This window comes from Sorex fumeus, unplaced genomic scaffold (assembly GCF_029834395.1).
Source record: "Sorex fumeus unplaced genomic scaffold, SorFum_2.1 ptg000082l, whole genome shotgun sequence".
Lineage (NCBI taxonomy): Eukaryota > Metazoa > Chordata > Mammalia > Eulipotyphla > Soricidae > Sorex > Sorex fumeus.
Window position 1 is genome coordinate 860,123 of NW_026606139.1, and position 19,280 is coordinate 879,402.

At 44.9% G+C, this 19,280-nt stretch overlaps 1 protein-coding gene across 4 annotated transcripts in view; it reads left to right on the forward strand.

Annotated features, from left to right (window-relative positions):
* ST3GAL3 (ST3 beta-galactoside alpha-2,3-sialyltransferase 3) overlaps positions 1–19,280 on the forward strand; it is a 195,811-nt gene that overhangs the window by 100,684 nt on the left and 75,847 nt on the right. For all 4 annotated transcript variants that reach the window (XM_056130874.1, XM_056130872.1, XM_056130873.1 and 1 more), the window contains one exon: positions 511–553. In XM_056130874.1, the coding sequence (XP_055986849.1) occupies positions 511–553 (43 nt within the window). The remainder of the gene's footprint in view (positions 1–510; positions 554–19,280) is intronic.

Sequence of the window (19,280 nt, forward strand, 5' to 3'; positions counted from 1 at the left end):
ATTAGTGACCACTTGTCACCAACATCTCACTAACTTGTTTTTAGATATAATTTGGTTCCCTACACAATTAGATCTATCAATTCTTTGTGATTGCCAGGAAGATCTGTGCCAAAGGTCTTTGAGGGCTCTCTGTTACCACACCCCCACCCCCAGAGTTAATGAAATGATTTGGCAAATGCTGCATTTAGAGATTAGGGGCAGCACAAGTGGCTTCCCACCCCTATTCTCCAGGGGTTCAGTTTGTAAGCTTACTACATTTCAATTTCCAGTCTCCCACTTATTCAGAAAGACCTTTCTGTGAGAGCGTACGGCTGGCTGGTCTGACAGGCCAGGGATTGCCTGACGATGTTCCCGGTCTCCGCCAGATTTCTGTGGCTGGAACGTAGGCCTGACTCAGCGTTTGCTTTAGTTCCGTGAAGCAGTTGTCTCTCCCTGGGGCCTGGGCCGATCTCCGTGGGGCCATAGTGGTTTGACTCCAATGACCTTTTCTGCTGTTTCTCTTTTTTTCAGAGTATGATCGATTGGGCTTTCTCCTGAAGCTGGACTCGAAACTGTGAGTAGAATGAGAAAGTGCCTGTGGGGGTGGAGAGGTCTGTTGGCTTTGGGGTACAGCTTTGAAGGGTCTCCTTTCGTCCCTGCTGTGGTTGCTGGGGACTCTCTGGGGTGTCTGTCCTCAGCCTGCCCCGTATAGCTCAGAACACATTCCAGCATCCAGGGACCTGAAGGGCACGGAGTCTTGGCTGCAAGTATAAGGCCTTGTGACAGATGCCAGCAGCCACCAAGTACGGCACACCTGTGGAAAGGTGATGTAGAGTAGAAGCTGGTCATGTAGCAGCAGGGAGAGTGGCCTCTCCAGGATGCCTTGAAACTTGGCATGCCGAATTTCCCCCACACAGCCCTCTTCCTGACTGAACTCCCGTCACTTGCTCCCAGGAAGGTCCTCCTTCTCCCGCTAGCTGGCATACTCTGTCTATGCCTGAAACTCCTTTTCCCTGCTTGTCCAGTAGAGACGTTCAAAGAACACCCCCTCCCTTTCGAAATGACCTCTTCTGTGAATTTTCTACCTCTTTCACCAATGACTATACCACAATCAACTGTATATTTATTATTAATTTACTGAGATCACAATCCTAGAGCCAGGCAAAGCAATTGATATTTACTCTGTGATTTGGGGCAAGCTGTTTAATCACTCTGAGCCTATCTCACAGGGCTATTATAGGGATTTAATTGAAATTATTCCTTTATAGGGACTTTCAAGTGCAGGGTATTGAATTCCTAAAGAATCTACCCTATCTAGTCTATCTGATGTCCCTAATACCTACTCACTACTGGGATTTGTTTGTTAGTTATTCAGTAAACACTTAGCACATGGATTCAGAGATACTGCATGAGTGGTTAGTTGGATGGATGGATTCATAAATAGTGGCTGGGTGGATGGGTAAATAAATAGTGATTGGATGGCTGGACAGGTGGATGGACGGATGGTTGTATCAGATAGATGAAGAAGTGGACTGGCAGATTAATAGCTGGTTGGGTTGGTGGGTGGGTGGATGGAAGAATGAAAGGATGGTTGGATGGATTGGTGGGTGGATGGATGAAAGGATGGATGGGTGGATGGATAGGTGGATGGATAGATGGGTGGGTGGGTCGATGGATGGGTGGGTGGGTGGGTGGATGATTGGGTCGGATGGACGAGTTGGATGGACAGGTGAATAAATGGTTACTGGACGAAGGGTGAATTGACTGGGAACTGCCCTGTTCGACTGGGATGGCTTCGTCAGGTTCTTTGTGCTCTGTGTTCATGCTCTGCACAGAGTCTCCCACAGTGATATTTAATAAATGGTTATAGAAGTTCTCGTGACTCCTTTTTTTGCTAGCATCTTTATGTACCTGTGTCCCCTGTCAGGCGGACATGAAATATCAGCATTGATTGCCTTACTTAAAGCTACATCTGATGGTGTCCTGTTCACCACAGCTGCGTTCTCGACAGCAGAGTGGGGGCTGTTTGGTTTTTCCCCACTGAATTTTGCATCTCTGGCCCCTTTTCCTAGTATCTGGCGTCTTGGCCCTGGTGCTTCACACTGTGAGTTCAGATGTAGTAAATTCTCCCAGGTTGAACATATGGAGGCAGTATGGGGGAGGAATGGTCTGTTCTTTATATCAGCCTAGTAGAGATGTCAGCCACATTTAGCGCATGGCTGGGGCTTGATTACGCTGCAGACACACAGGCTTCACTCTTAGAAAATTCTTAATTTAGTGTTCTGGACAAAAAAACAAATCAAGTGTAAGCTATAAGTAAGTGAAATGTCATCGGGATGGAAGAGACATAGCAATTACCAAGTTGAATCACATTGATAAACAAAAGACATGTTATCTCGGACATGATAACTACAATATTTAAACTGTCTCCACTAGGATGAGGAGGGAATTAAGAGGACACTCCTGCCCTGCTGTCCTGACAGTCGGGCGGAACACAGGAGGCGGCGGTGGAACTTCCTGTTGTGGCCCAGAACCATTCCACAAATTTGATTCAGTTTCGCCTTTTACCTAGGAATTCACTTGACCTCATTGGTGTGACTCACAATTTAAAGCACAAACTGGAACTTTCCTACCTCTTACTACAAGGATTTTTAAATCCAGTGTTGTCTTCAGGAAAAGGCACCGATGTGTGGGATTTTTACCCACTTCCAAGAAGTACCCAAGTTAAGGATCCTGTTTCTGTGGGCATTTTCTCAGCTGCATTCAGACCTTGCCTTATGAAATCTTCCTCTGCTTGTTTTGTATTCTGTGTCTGACCAGAAGGATCTGAACTTGGATAGAAGAACAGGACTTCACTTCTGCCCCAGCTGCTTAGAATGAAAGCCCATAGATCATTGATGTAACTCTCTGTATCCTAATTTTCATTTACGAAAACCATATTTACTTCTTAAGGTTTTGTAAAGAACAAAAGGATTCTCTAAAGTTTGAATAAGAAGGCAAATGTGGGAATTTCTTTTTATTGCCTTCATTTAGCTGATTGAGTAGAAGAGTTCATCTATTCTGGGAAATTTGATGCCACTGTCTCTTTAAATATTACCTTTGCCCTGTTGTCTCTACACCTCCTCTGAAACTCCGATTCGGCATTAGGCCTCATCATTCAAGGCCCCAGTCTTATTAACTGCTCGTCCGTATTTTCCATCTTTTGATCCTTCCCCCCATGAAACTGAAACCCCAAAGGACTCAGTATAAGGATGAACTAGAACTAAATCTGCATTCCCAAGCCAGAACTGCAGGAAAGGTTGCCAGAGCTGAGTGGATCAGGGCAATAAGTTAATAAAACAGAAACGCTTGATATTCACAGCCAGAGCTTTTCTCACTCAAGCTGATTCATGAATTCATTTTAAGATATTCTAGGCTGTCTCCGGGGAAAACATGAATTCCGCACAAATACCTTTTCAAGGAAATGAGCAGTTCATAATAAATAACTGAGCGCGGAGAAAACAAGTCTGTTCTTGAGATCCTTGAAAAATAACAGACAAGAGAGCAGGACCCGTGGAAAACTTCTGAAACTGGAGTTACTAGGCACATTTTATAAAGCAGTTGCATACACTGTATTAGAAAAGAAAAGTCAGGACTGAACTGGAGATGTGAAACAGGGACTTATAAAAAGTAAAAGACTAGGGTCTGGGGAGAAGGCTCCAAGGACTGGCAGTCATGCCTTGTGTGTTGAAACCCCAGGTTTTGATCCTCAGCATTGGATGGTACCCTTAAGTACTGCCTGGAGCAGCACCTAGCACTGCTGAGTATGAGCCAAGAAAATTCTTTTAAAATAAAAGATTAGGAGCTGGAGCAATAGCACAGCGGGTAGGACGTTTGCCTTGCACGCGGCCAACTCAAGTTCGAATCCCAGCATCCCATATGGTCCTCTGAGCATCGCCAGGAGTAATTCCCGAGTGCAGAGCCAGGAATAACCCCTGTGCATCGCCAGTTGTGACCCAAAAAAGCAAAATAAACAAATAAAATAAAATAAAAGATTAGCAGAACAAAGAATCTCTAGAACTGAAAATTTACAGTGACCAAAATTTAAAACTCAGTAGAGTTGAGCAGCCGATTAGATAGAAATGAAGCAAAGTTAGTGGGCCGAATAATAGAGGAATTTTGTGTATTTGTCTGTACTTCTGTTGGTTTCATTTTGGGGCCACATCTGACTGTGCTCAGCACTGACTCTTGGATCTGCGCTCAGGGATCACTTCTGGTAGGGCTTGGGAGCCATCTGGGGTGCTGGGGATTGACCCGTCAGCTGCCTACAAGGCAAGTGCTTTACTGTCTTCTGGCCCCCAGAAGAAATGATCTTTAATAAAGATTAACAAACTTTTTCTGTTAAAGATAGGGGTTCTGATTATAAAGTCGAATCCTATGTTCTGGAGTTTGTGTCTTATTGTCTCTGTTGCAACCGAATGAGCAGACCATATTCTAATAGAACTTCATAATCCTGGTATTTTTTTTACAATAACTTTCCTTTCCAAAGATGAATTTAGCGATGTGGTTTATATTGATGTATATATTCTTTCGCTCGCCTTTGTCACTTTTTAGACTTAGTTCAAGCTACCGCATGATAATCATTGATGTATATCTACAGCAATTTTTTCTTCTAGAGGTGATCATTTGAATTTGAGTCTATAGGCATAAGAGCAAAAGTCTAATTCAAAGGCAGCATCGAGACAATCCAAACTTCAAAACAGTGACTCTAAGCACAACATTTTACAAAGTAGATTGTACTTCACATTTCACCTTCTGTTTTATGCGACGAGTATATATTGTAAAGAATCCACAAATCTGGCAAAATTTCTTTTTTTTTTTTTTAGTGGTTTATTTGTTTTCGTTTTCACAATGGAAGCAGTGCTCCTGTTTCCTCCTTGCAGTGCTGCCACACTATGCCTGGCTCGAGAGTGTCTGCATTCCTCCACCTCTGTCCCACCATCCCCTCTCCCTGGATACCTGCACTGTTCTCAGATCATGGTTCTGTTGACTGTTTCACAAAGTTATTCCAGTCAGGATTGTCTCCCAACATCCCACACACACAAAAAAAAAGAAAGGAAAAAAAAAAGAAAAGAAAAGAAACCGGTAGGGCACTTGCCTTGCACAAGCTAACCCTCTGTTTGATTCCCAACACTCACAGAGCTGATACCCCTTGATTTCCTTGCCAGTGTTGTCTCCTCGTCCCAGGTGCTCTCTGTTCAGGAAATTCTGTTACTTGGAAATGCTCTCATGATCTCTCTCTCCAGGGTGTATTTAGAAAATTTGGAAATGGATGCATTGGATCCTTGTTTTCATCAAATTCTTTAATTATGTGAAATAAATAGTTTTCTGTTCCTTTTGAGAATTCCCTGCCCTTGTATCCATAGAACAATATTCTGAGTACTTAGCCACAGCAACCGCTCCAAAGCCTTGTCATGTAGCAGTTAACCCTGTGGTCTCCAGGAGTACGGTTGCCTTGGAAGGTTAAAAAAGTGGGTTCTGGAGTAAGGCGTGGAATTCCAAGGCCCAGTTCCACATATTAGTGGGTAAGTGAGTTAATTAACTGCTGATCCTATTTTTACTATCAAGTGAGGAATTATTTTAATCCTCCAAGAATAATGAGATTTAACCTTCCTTGTACCCTTTTGAGTGTCAGATCACGATCACGATCTCACGACCATCCTGTTGTTCGTCGATTGCCTTGAGCAGGCCCCAGTAACGTCTCCTTCGTCCTAGCCCTGAGATTTTTTTAAAAAGTGCCCTATTCAAGGCTCTTCAGGGTTAGGAGAATGAGACCCATCATTGTTACTGGTATTTGGCATATTGGGTATGCCACGGGGAGTTTGCCAGACTCTGCCGTGTGGGCAGGTTACATTCGGTAGCCTGCCAGTTTGTCCAAAGTAGGAATGAGATAATAAGATGTCTCACGGCCGCAAATGCGGTGTTGATGGTCCCCAAATAATACTTGAACCATACCCCAGATTTCATTTTTTCATTTCATTTAACACATATTTCTTGAGTGCCAATTATATACTAAGACTGAAAATTTCAAGCCATGTGAACAACCTCATAAGCATGATTGGCAAGGGCGTTCTGTGTGCTTAGAACAGGGTAACAGGCCTTGCTGGCCGTGAATTGCTTCAGAATTCCTCCTGTTTCCTGGCCCCAGGGATGCTCAGTGCCCTCAGCTCCAGCCTGATGGCATGATACTTCCAGGGGATAAGGTCTGCTCTCTAGGGAGGCCCCAGGCCCCCTGGACGAGTCTCAAAGGTGAGAGCGTGAGGAAAGGCTGAGGGCTAAAGAGAAAGGAGGTGAGTGTGTTCTCATTCACCCAGCAAATGCCCTGAGCGGCCACCACATGTCGGCAGCATTTCCTGACTTAAGGACAGACCAGTGAACACGATGGGCCGGAAATGAAGTGTCATCACTGAGTGAAATTTTTTGTTTGTTTTTGGTATCATGAAGGGTGATGAGTGCCATGGAAGTAAATAGATGAAATGAAAATAATTTTCTATTTCTTCTGAGAAACCCCTGCTCTGCTCTTGTATCCGTAGAAGGAAAGCGTTTGTCCGTGCTGGGCAGATCATCCTGAATATTTTTCACTCTCTGTTTCCTGTTCCCCTCTGGCTCTTTGCTGTGCCTTAAGTAGTCCCAGTCTCTTCTTGGGTGGTGTTTGCTTCGTCCTTTCTTTGGAGCGTATCCCCGTATCTGCACAGTGCTCGCCTGACCCTTTTCGGGGAAAAAAATAAAAAAACTGCAGACAAGGAATGAATGCTAGAGAGGAGTTTGCAAGTTGAAATAGGTGGTCACTGGGTGTTTAGACACTGTATGACTGAAACCTAACCATGAACAGCTTTGTAAGGGTCTGTCTCATGGTGATTCAATTTCAAAAAAAAAAATAAAGAAAGAAAGAAATGGGTGGTGAGCCGGCCTCATTGAGCAGGCGACGTTCGAGGTCACTGCAGAGAGAGTGAGGTTAGCCCTGCCGGGACTGGTGGCACCGACTTCCCGACAGAACCTTTCGGAGATTTCTGTCTCGGTTGTGAGGACTGTGACTCCATGAGCCAGGAATGTGCCCTCCAGCCGGCAGAGACAGTCATGTGGGGCCCTGCAAGGAGCCCCCCTGGGCTGCAGGTGTATTTCCGGAGCTGCCGTCTGCCCGGTGGGAACTGGTGGCATGAGCTGGCACTTTCGTCTGCTCTGGCTGTGGCACCTGCCCTGTGCCTCCGCTCCTGGAGGGCCAGGCTGCTGCCCTGGATGGTCTCCCTGCAGGGAGCGCAGGGACGTGAATGCTCAGTCTAATTGCATAAGGATTTCCATGTGAAGACACAAAGTCGGGGAAGCCAAACCCAGCAGTTTTTAACCACCAAGGACTAGGGAAAACCAAGTCAGTTGTGAAAGACTTATAAACACGGGGCAGCCTCAAGTAGACCCCGGGAGTAGTCCCTCTTCCCAGAACAGCTGACCAGGCTTGCTGGGGCTGAAGGGGAAAGTGTTTATTGAGCACCTACTGCTCACCCAAGGCTATATACCAGGTCCTTTCTGTGGTCTCATCCCCTCACTCCTGGCCTTAAGTACCATCTCAGTGTTGATGATGCTTAGATTAGTACTGAAGACCAGCCTTTCCCCACACCCTTATGCCAGGACCTCAGTTTCGATTTATCCTCCATACCCCACCCCCTCAGGATCTTCGCTCCCCTAGTAGGTGCCAGCCATCGCCTTCCAGTTGATCAGGTCAAGGTTCTTTGATAGCAAACTAGTTATCTGCAAGCCTGACTGGCTTGACTTTAAATACCTCCACACCTCACCACTTTGCAGAAGCTCGCCAACTATCCGTTCGAACAGCCATCATCTCCCCGCTTCCGATTGTGCCCCTAACCATTCTCTCTGCCTTATCACATGCTTCTTTGGAGTCTGTTTCCTCATTAAGCCAATGTGGTCTTGTTAAAAAGTGCAGGGAAGTGGGCCGGAGAGATAGGACAGCAGGTGGGGGCGTATGCCTCGCACACGGCTGACCCCGGTTCAATCCCTGGCATCCCTTATGGTTCCCCAAGAACTGCCAGGAATATTTTTTTGGCGCAAAGCCAGGATGCAGCAGCATCTGGTGTGCCCCCAAACAAACACAGATTACCAATACCAATATTTTCTCTTGAGCCAGAGTGATAGTACAGCGGATAGGGTGCTGGCCTTGCACACGGCAACGTGGGTTAGATTTCTGGCACCCCATATGTCCCCCGTCCCCAAGCACTGCCAGGATTGATCCCAGAAGGCAGAGCTAGGAGTCGCCTCTGAGCACTGTCGGGTGTGGCCCAAAAGTCAAAACCAAAAACCAATTACAGGACAGGTCTCGTTATCTCATTACTAGTGTGACCGAACATCCAGTGACTGCCCGTTTCAGTGATTTCCCAAGCTCCCCAGGGCCCTGCCCCTGCTTTCTTCCTGTGCCCCTGGTTTATCGCTCCACTCTGGGCTCTGTGCTGTGTCTTAGGTAGTCCCAGTCTCTTCTCGCTGGCGTTGGCTTAGTCCTTTCTTAGGAGTACATCCCCACATCTGTGCGGTGCTCACTCCTGACCTTTTTCAGGCTTAGCTCAGTGTCTCTGTGTCGCCGATGGTGACCCCTCCCCCCACCCACACTCCCTGTTCCCCCACCTCACCCCTTCCTGCCCAGCATGGTGCTGTTTTTCTACAGTCCCCAGCCCCTGGATAGCTGTGTCTTACTGACCTGCTCGAGGCTCCTCTCGCTTAAGGGGCAGGCACTGTCTGTTCCCTTCCATTTCCAGGTATCTGGTAAATATCTGTTGAATGAATGAACTGGTGGATCACCCTCGGGAGGAAGTAGGATTTGAGTGGATTTTAACTAGTGAGAGAGTAACTAAGGTAGAGATGACTTTCTTGTGTCCATAAGACTTTGTGCATTCAACCCACATGTAAACCTTCTCTGCCCAGACCCACACCCTCTACTCACTGCACTGTTCAACCTAGGTTTCTATTTTTCCTCCAATTTCACGCTGTCCGTTTGAGCCTCAGTTCAAGCAATACTTTGCTCGGGCAGTAACTGTAAATGTTCTGCTCACAGGTATATTCCGAGTACAGTATGGTATTTCCAGTGCATAGCTAAAATTTAAGAAATACTTCTGGGTTTGGTTTTGTTGGTGTTTGGAACTTTATTTAAACACTGTGATTTACAAAGTTGTTTATAACCATAAGGCCCTAAAGGTGGGGGGCGAGAGAAGGGAGAGAGGGAGGGGGAGAGAGAGAGAGAGAGAGAGTCATGAACAACTTTGTAAATGTGTTTATCACTGTGATTCAAAAAAAAAATTTTTTTAACCAAGTAACCAAGTTCTTTGTAATACAGTTGTTTCAGGTATTCAGTCTCGCCAGTCTCTTGACCTTCCTTCCCTCCACCAATGCCCCCTGTTTACCGCCCCACCCCCACTCAGCCTTCCCCCTTGGCAGGCACAAAATAATTTACTTTACATTGCTTGTTACAGCCTATATCTCATACAACATATATCTCAGAGCCATTGCCCAAGGATTTACTGAGCTGTAGTGGAGCCTTTTGTGCTGTAGTTTTCACCCCGTGAGCTTAGTAGGCTTCTATGCAACTTCCCCATCTAATTTTCTGTGCTCTTACCAGGCTGTCTGTACTGTGAAATTTGGAGATGCGTCCGCTCATTCCAGGAGCCGTGAAACTGGGATGATTCAGCTGCAGTGCCTCTCAGCTGGGTTGTTTACGTGCCGGTGGAAGTTGGCTGTGGGTGGAACTCAGGGCCTCTCAGCAGGGCTGGGACTCGGCCTGCCCTCGTCCCAAGAAGGTTCCAGAGATTTGGGTCCAGAGACCAGGCCTACCTGGGTCGGCTCAGCTGTGGCATCTCTCCCTAATAAAGATTTCTTAATAACTAAGAGAGGAAGAGACTATCAGAGAGAATAATGTATCTTCATCACAAAATCCAGATCCTCCCAGTACCACTATTAGGAGATTATCAGAGAATGAGAAGCTGTGATGAGGACTGCCAAGTCAAGCCTGTATTTGGCCCCTGGTTTTATCAAGCGCTGCTGCCACCATCACGTTGAATTTGGGGAAAAAAGGTTTTCTCTAATGGGTGTGTGTTTGTGTGTGTGTGTGTGTGTCTGTGTGTGTGTGTCTGTGTGTGTGTAGTCGGGTGGTGGGGAGCAGTAAACCCTTTCTGTAACTCCTGTAGGTCTCTAAGTAAAGCTGAACTTATCCATCATGTGGGAATGCAAGCCTGGTTCAGCGTTAGAAAGAAAATCAGTTTACGTAATTTATTACATCAGCGAGGTAAAGAAGAAATATACCTGTGATTATACCTTTAGGCACAGGGAAAAAAAGGTTTGATGTAATTCAAGACCCAATCGTGAGTGCAGAAAAAACGCACAATAGAGAAAAGTGTTCTCAATTTAATTTAAAAAGTACCACAAAACCCTACAGGTATTTTTATGTTTAATGATGAGAAAACTAGATGATTTTTCCCCAACACTGGGAAAGAATATTTCTTTTCAGTACTGATCAACATTTTTCTGAAAGGTCTAGTTAACATAATAAGAGAAGAAAAGGAAATAAAAGGCATAGAGATTGGGAAGAAATAAAACTGTCTTTATTCGCAGATGACATGATTGTTTATGTTCAAACTCCCAAAGAATCAGGGGGGAAGTTATGGAGCCAGTAAACAGTTAGAGCAGACCATAGGAATTTTGATTAACGTACACACGTCAGTTATTTTTCTGTATACCAACAATGAACAATTGGGATTTGAAATGAAAAGCACACTGTCACTGGTCATCTGGATAGTGAGGAATAGGAATTCGACTTTGGGGGACTGAAGAGATTACAGTTGGTCAGGCCTTACTTTGCATGCAGCAGACCTGGTTCTGCTCCCATATGGTCCCCTGAACACCACCAGGGTGATTTCTCGGCGCAGAGCCAGGACATGCAGAGCCAGGTGTAAGCGCTGAGCACCACTAGGTGTTGCCCAAAACCAAACAGAAACGAAAATTGGGCTTTCGGTAGTGATTTTGAATTATAATGTTGTGTCCTTAAAACTTACGTAATGCTATAAAACAGTGTTACCCCAATAAATTTTTAAAACACTATTATTTACATTAATACCTACAGAAATGAACACCTACGTGTAAATCTATTAAAATATATGTGCACATATATGGAAAACTGGAAACTCCAAAGAAATTCAGTAAAAATGAAGAGATGTTCCATGTTCATGGATAGCAAGACAGTGTTGTAAAGGTGTCAGTTTTTCCCAGCCTGCTTTTAAGTTCCAGCCGTTATTTCATAGAGATCCACAAACTTTTCCTTTGTGGGGCCACACCCCAGGTGTGGGAGGTCACTCCTGAGTTTGGGGGCTCATTGCTCAAGGGTCAGGTGGTGCTAGGAATTGAACCCAACCTTCAACATGTAAAGGGTACATTCAGCTGATGCCCACCAAGCTAATTATTTAAGGTTTATATGGAGAAAACAAAAGATCCAAAACTGAACGTGCAGTGCTGATGAGGAGCAGACTTGGGGAGGGGGTCACTGATGCTACGTACTCAGACATACAGTAAAGTTCCAATAATTAAAACAGGCAGGCTTGTGAAAGAACAGATGATATAGAGCTCAGAAATAGACCTGCACAAATGTAGCCAGTTTGTGTGTGTGCTTTTTGGGTCATACCTGGCAGTACTCAGGGATTTCTCTTAGCTCCACGCACAGGATTTACTCCTCACGATGCATGGAGAGCCATATGGGATGCCAGGGACTGTGCCAGGGACCGAGCCCAGGTTGGCCGCAGGCAAGGCCCAGGCTTTCCCCACCATACTCTCTCTGTTGATCTTGCGTAGAGGAAGAATGGCAGTCTAATGGAAACACTCTTCAACAAAGCCTACTGCAGAGACAGGACAGCCACGCACAGAGCAACTGACTCTTCCACCTTCCATAAAAATCAGCTCAGAATGGAACTGAGAAATAGACGTAAATATCAAGTCTAAAATTAAAAAAATTCCCAGCGATTACAGGAGAAAATGTAGGTGACCTTGACAGTGAGTTTTAGGACCAGAGAGAGAGCACAGCCAGTAACGTGCTTGCTGTGCACGAGGCAGACCGGGGCACCACACGTTATCTTCCAAGCACTGAGTACAGAGCCTGTAGTAAGCTCTGTACTGCTGGGTATGGCCCAAAACAACAGCAGCAGCAACAAAACCCACAGACTGTAGTTTATGCGGGGGGTGAGGGGGAAATCAAAAACTTTATTAAAATGTCAAGTTTTTGTTCTGTGAAAGACCCTTAAGAAAATGGAAGGAAGAAGACTAGAGAACAATACTTGCAAAACATATATTTGATAAAGATTTTTGTTCAACATGTACAAAAAGCCCTTAAAACTCAACAGTAAGAGCCAGAGAGTTCAGTGGTCTGATCGTATACTGTGTACACAGGAAACGGTTGGATCCCCACCACCACATGCTCTCCTCAGCACCCCTGAGAACAAGTTGATATGGTTAAAAAAAAAAAAGAAGAAGAAGAAGAAGAAAACCAAAAATACCCCCCACCAAACCAAGAATTTACCAAGGAGAAAATAGTCCAGTCTGGGGGCCAGAGTGATAGCACAGTGGGTAGGACACTTGCCTTGCACATGGCCCAGCTAGGTTCAACTCCCAGCATCCCATAGGGTCTCCTGGGCCCACCAGGAGTGATCTCTGAGTACAGCGCCAGGAATAAGTTCAGAGCACCACTGGTATGACCAAATACAAATCAAAACAAAGAAGAATCCAATTTTAAAATGAAAAACTTAATAAACACAAAGATATACAGGACCCGGGAGATGACTCAGAAGACTGGGGTGCATGATCTGCACGGAGGAGCCCCAGACCTGATTCCCGGCATTGCCTAGAACACCAGCCAAGCACCACTGGGCGTCAACCAAGACTGTCTCCAACCAGAAGATAAAAAGATAGGTCTTACTGACAAGCAGGCATGTCAGCGTATATTCATATCAGTGTCACTAGGGAAGTGCCAAACAAAACTATAAAATACCACCAGTAGGTATTATCAGAATTCCTGAAATGACAAACACTGACACTGCCAAACGCTGACCAGATGTATGAGCAAGGGCATCTCTAAGTCATTGCTGGTGGGACGCAGAATGATGAGATTAGGCCATTAGGAAGGCAGTTGGACAGCATTGTGAAAAAGCAGCCTGATTGTACGGTGTAGTGGGCGCGCTGCTAGTTACCGATCCAGTGGAGTAAGAAGCTGTCCATACATATCTCCCCACAAATATTTGGAGCAGCTTTACTCAAAATCGCTAGCAACTAGAAGGGCCCAAGATGACCTTCAGCAGGTGAGTAAATAAATCAACTGCCAGACGGTGCAATATTGTGATTCAGAAGTTGTAAACAGATATATGGAGTAGAAAGTACAGAATTCCGTGTGCTTCTTGCCCACCCCCCTCCCCCCATAGTTCGCCTAGTGGGAACCTCTTGCATTGCTGTGACACACCGGAGACAATGAACAAACTTAACACTGACACGGGATTATTAAGCTCAATGTTCACTTCAAGGCTCCCACTTTGCACTGCAAGGTTCTGTGAACTTTGACAAATGTATAAAGCAGCTATTCATTCCTTTTCTCCTTCCCTCTTCCCCTAAGTGGCACGGATCATTTGGCTGTCTCCTCAGTTCTGCCTTTTTCAGGATGTCACAAACTTGAAGACAGACCGTGGATGTCCTTTGGAGACTGGCTTCTTTCATCGTAGCTCTGAATCACAATATTGCACCCCTCCCAATGCCTGCGAGGCAGATGAATTCTAGTTGACACTCTATCTGCTTTGATTAGATTGCACAGATTGTTTTTATGCATTCTTCATACTAAGCTACCCATAACATATTCGATATGCCAAAAACAGTAACAACAGTCTCACAATGGAGATGTTTTTGGTGCCCGCTCGAGCAAATCGATGAACAATGAGAGGACAGTGCCACAGTGCTACATACTATGCTCAAATAAGTTTGATGCTTTCAGAAGCAGGACTGAGTTTGTGCTGTGACTTTTGAGTGCTCCTAGCCTTTCGGTAGAACTGTGAGCTCTGATCCTGTGAGTTTAGGGAGAAGGTTGTCTGGAAACCACATAACGGCTATCTTGACTGTGAGCTGATAGAAGAATTAGATGCAGATTCTCCCTGTAGATTGACTACATGGCCGTTGACTTTGAGCCTCTTGGTGGGCGCACCTGGGTAGTGGCATGCCAGTTGATTAGCCTCACTTCAGCACCCCCTCTTTCTAGCTGTCTTCTGACCTCTCTGTGGAGGTTTGGAAACAGGCAACTGAGGAGAATCCAAATAGGAAAAATGAAAAAACTTGCAAGTTTGTTTCTTTGTTTATTTTATTTTATTGCCTTTTTTTTTTTGAGTCATAACCAGCAATGCACAGGGGTTACTCCTGGCTCATGCACTCAGGAATTACTCCTGGCGGTGCTCAGGGGAGCACATGGGATCCTGGGATCGAACCCCGGTCAGCTGTGTGCAAGGCAAATGCCCTACCCACTGTACTGTCGCTCCAGCCCTGGAAGGTTTTTTAATTGAAAAAACAAATGACAGTGATGCAGATGAATTTAGATGAGTAAAGGCAGGAGTTCGAAGTTAAAGGAGTAGGAACAGAACTGATGGTTATACAGATTTTATTTTATTTTATTTTATTTTATTTTATTTTATTTTGGGGCCATATCGGGGGGTGCTCAGAGGCTGCTCTGGGAGGTGCCCAGCGTGCCGTATGGTGTCGGGGATGGAACCAGGCCTCCTGCACGAGAAGCACATACTCAGGTCCGGCTGAACTCTCTCCGGCCCCCTGTGTGGCCTTTCAAGCACTGCTCTGATTACATGCTATGGTCAGTCGCTTTGCTCAGGTGTATAATAAAATAAAATAAAGGCCCTCCCGTTGATCGTCGATTTGCTCGAGCGGGCCCAGTAACGTCTCCATTGGAGACTTTGTTGTTACTGTGTCTGGCATATCGAATACTCTCGGTAGCTTGCCAGGCTCTCCGAGAGGGGCGGAGGAATCGAACTCGGGTCGGCCATGTTGGCCGCTTGTAAGGTGAACGCCCTACCCGCTGTGCTATCGCTCCAGCCCAATTTAAGAACTAAGGAAACTTGTTATCTCTTATGCAACGGTACACAGAGAGTAGAAGAGTTGCTTACTTAAATCCCAGTGTCAAGGCTCAAACACAGGGTCTCAGACCCACAAAACACATACTTACCACTGAGCTGCTTCCCAGATCTTCTTGAAGCTTTGTGCTTTCTACTTAAGTACAGCAGGACTTGGGGGGGGGGCGGGGAAGGAAGATGGTTCCCCTGTCAAGATACGGGAATTGGGGAGTTGGACAGGTAGTACAGGGACTTGAGATTCTTGCGTGGGGCCAACCCTGGTTTGACCACTGGCACCCATATGGTCCCCTGAGCACTTCCAGAAATGATCACAGAGCCAGGAGTAAGCCCCGAGCTCTGCAGTTATGGTCCCAAACTAAAAATTATTTTAAATGTGCCTTGGTTTTTGATGATCACAAATGTCACTAGGGCCTGGGCTGGCTCATCCGTGGAAGAGGCCTTCCGGCCACATGGGAGATGCTGAGACCACAAGATCTCTAGCACCACTCACATGCCAGAGCATGACCCCAGCAGCTCTGCTCTTTGGGGTCCCTGGGGTGCTGCAATCAAGTGTTCTATCTCTGGCACACCCCAGCCCACAACCAAATATGTGCAACCCACAGTCATCACAGAAACAGAACTAACAAAGGGAAGGAAAGAAGGGGGTGGGGATATTACCTTAGAGAAGTTATGCTTCAAGCCAGTGTAAAGCTCCAGCCAGAGATCCTTTGTAAGGCCTCTGCTGTACAGAGAAGTTGATGAGGGGCCAGGGTAAAGCACTTGACTTTCATGTGGCCAAACCCAGATGCCATCTGTGTTTCCTCAAACGCTGCTAGAAGTGATCCCTGATCATGGACCCAGGAGTAAGCCCCGAGCACAGCTGGTGTGGCCCCAAAGCCAAAACAAGTGAAAATAAGTAAATGGGTTGGTAGGACCCAGTGAGCAACGTAACAGTGAGGGAAGAAGAGACTCTATTTGTGTCTTATCCTGTGAATGACAGGAATGTATACCTTGTCATGCTCAGACACTGGCTCCTCTCTGGGTCAAGGAACCATCTTCATATTTTTATCGCCTGGTTAGTCTCATATCTCCTACCACCAGACAAAGATAACAGTGGTCACAGTGCCATGCCTTTCTAGAACCTATTTCATGAATTTCATATATAATTTGGGGGATATGCCTGGCAGTGCTTAGGGCTTCCTCCTGACTTGTGCTCAGGGATCACTCCAGGGAGACTCAAGGAGCCATATGGGGTACCAAGAATTGAACCCAGGTCATCCAAGTGCAAAGCAAGTGCCCTACCTGCTGTACTAATGCTTCTGCCTATATAAAATTTTATATTTATATTATCTCCACAATATAGAACTCTTCTGCATGGATCTCCAGTATTATTCACTTTGGTTGCATCATTACAAGACCACAATATCCTCGTCCTCACGTGTCCCTTGAATACTGGATTCCAATGACACTCAAAGATTGTGACTTTGGTGATGTTGATCACAGATGTCAGATTTTCCAGCGTATGCCGGGAGACTTACTGTAATTTGTTAACTTGCCATGTTAAATATATCTCTTGAAATTACCAAGATTGAATCATGAAAGAACAGAAAATCTGAACAGACTGGTGACTTGCAAGGAGATTGAATTTCTTGTAAGGTTTTTAACTAATCAAACCTCCCAGTAAGCAGAAGTCCAGGACAAGTTGACTTCATTAGCAAATTCTGTCTAACATTTAAAGAATTAATATTGATTCTTTTTGAACATTTCCCAAAAAAATAGAAGAAATGTGAATATTTCAAACTTGTTTTATGAGGCCACCTTTGCTTTAATAACAAGGCCAAACAAGGAAGCTATTTAAAAAAAAACAAACAGAAATCTTACTGGAAATAACATTAGGAACAATGTGGTGGGTCTTGGGCATTTTAGTGGTGAGGTATGGTAATTGTATGCATCAAAATCATAAACACGGCCAAAGATAAAACAGGGATTAAGGCGCTTGGCTCACATACAGCCAGCCCCTCTTAAGTCCCTGGCACCGTATGTGGAAGGGTCTCCAGGAACACGAGATGCGTAAGCACAGAGCCGGCAGGAGAAAGCCCTGAGCACTGCTGAGTGTGGTCCCCTCCTCCCCCCAAAAACATAAATGTTAACACTATTGTAAACATGTCATCTAAATTACAGTCGTAATATAAATAAATAATAAAATTGGGGAAAGAACAAAGAGAAGAGAAAATTACTGACCAATATTTCTGATGAATGATAGATATAAAACATCTCAACAGAATGTTAACAAGCCAAATTCAGAAATCTATTCAAAGGCTCATATACCACAACCCAAGTGGAATTTATTCCAGGGATGCAGGGCAGGCATGGTTAAGACACAAAATATCAATGTGATGTGCCTCATTTACTTAATAAGTATAAAATCATGATTAGTTTAGAAGCAGAAGAAAAGACATTTGGCAAAATTCAACATCATCTTGATAAAAACATTCAATAAGATGTATATTCAGGGAATGTCAGCATAATAAAGACCATGCATGGGAAACCCACAGCTAATATACTCAACTGTGAAAGGCTGGAAGCTCTCCCTCTAAATTCAAAAGCAAGACAAGATTGCTTCCTCTTGCAGCTTTTACTTTTCTAGGACTAGAAACCCTGTGAAGCATCTAGGCAAGGAAAAGAAATAAAAGGCATCCATATTGGAAAGGAGGAAGTAGAATTGTCTATATTTGCATTTGATATTATTTATAGAAAACAACTTAAGATTCCACACACAAAAAGTTGTTGAACTAATAAATTCAGTAGAGATGCTGATCACAAAATCAAAGTACGAAAATCCGTTATGTTTCTTTATAGTACTGACAAACTAATAAGGAAATTAAGAATACAATTAGAGGGGCCAGAGTGATAGTACAGTGGGTAGGGAGTTTGCCTTGTATTCAGCCAACCTGGGTTCCATCCCAGGCATCCCATATGGTGCCCTGAACGTTCCTGGAATAATTCTGAGTGCAGATCCAGGACTAACTCCTGAGCATTACTGGGTATAACCCCAAAGCAAACACTAAAAACAAAAATGACTTGAAGGCCAGCCACACGTGCTAGGTGAAAAGGAAGTTCAGATAGAGAAGAGAGCACCAAAAAAAGGGTGTTGTGAGGACCCTCCCAGGGTGGGAGAAGCATGCTAAAAGTAGTCTATAGACCAAACATGATTGCCACTCAATGCCTCACTTGCAAAACACAGTACCCAAAAGGAGAGAGAGAGAGAACAAGGGGGAATGCCCTGCCACAGAGGCAGGGTGGGACGGGGTCTGGGGGGGGGGGGGATGCTGGGACCCGTGGTGGTGGAGGATGGGCACTGGTGGAGGGATGGGTACTTGATCATTGTATAACTGAAACCCAAGCACAAAAATTTATAAGTCTATAACTGTACCTCATGGTGTTTCACTAATAAAAAAATAAAATAAAAACAAAAATGATACAATTCAGGGCCTGAAATGTGGCCCCCAGGCCCTGGTTTCAGCCTCCAGTACATCCCCCCATCCCACACACACACAGAGTAAAATACTTACGAGTAGATTTAAACAAGGAGATAGAAGACTTGTACCATGAAAATTATTAGAAATTTATGAAAGAAATTGAAGAAGACACTAATGGAAAGACATCCCATTGGCTATCTTCTGAATTGGAAGGATTAACATTTAAATATCCATTATCGAAAGCAATCTACAGATTCAATACAATCCCTCTCACAGCTTATTTGGGTAAGCATAGCATAGGACATCTCCCAATCTTGTCTTCTCTTGGACTGCTTTGGCCTTGCATGCTTAGGACTATACTACTGTAAAGCACCTCTTCTCTTAAGTAATAAAGCCAACTGGTGGTGCTGGGTGCATGCCCAAGAAATACTCATTTCCTTCATCTTTTTACTATCACCCAGAGAAAGGCAGAGCTTTTTGAACTATATTGGAGGACTATATTGGAGGAATTGCAACAGATCCCTGGAGGAGAGTTGCTCTGAAGATTGCTTATCTAGCTCAGGCTGCAGTGGTGCCCAAAGCTTCCTGCAACTCATCCACCAGGCCCTGGAGACCAAGATAAACCACTATAATGGAACTGCCAAACGACTGACCA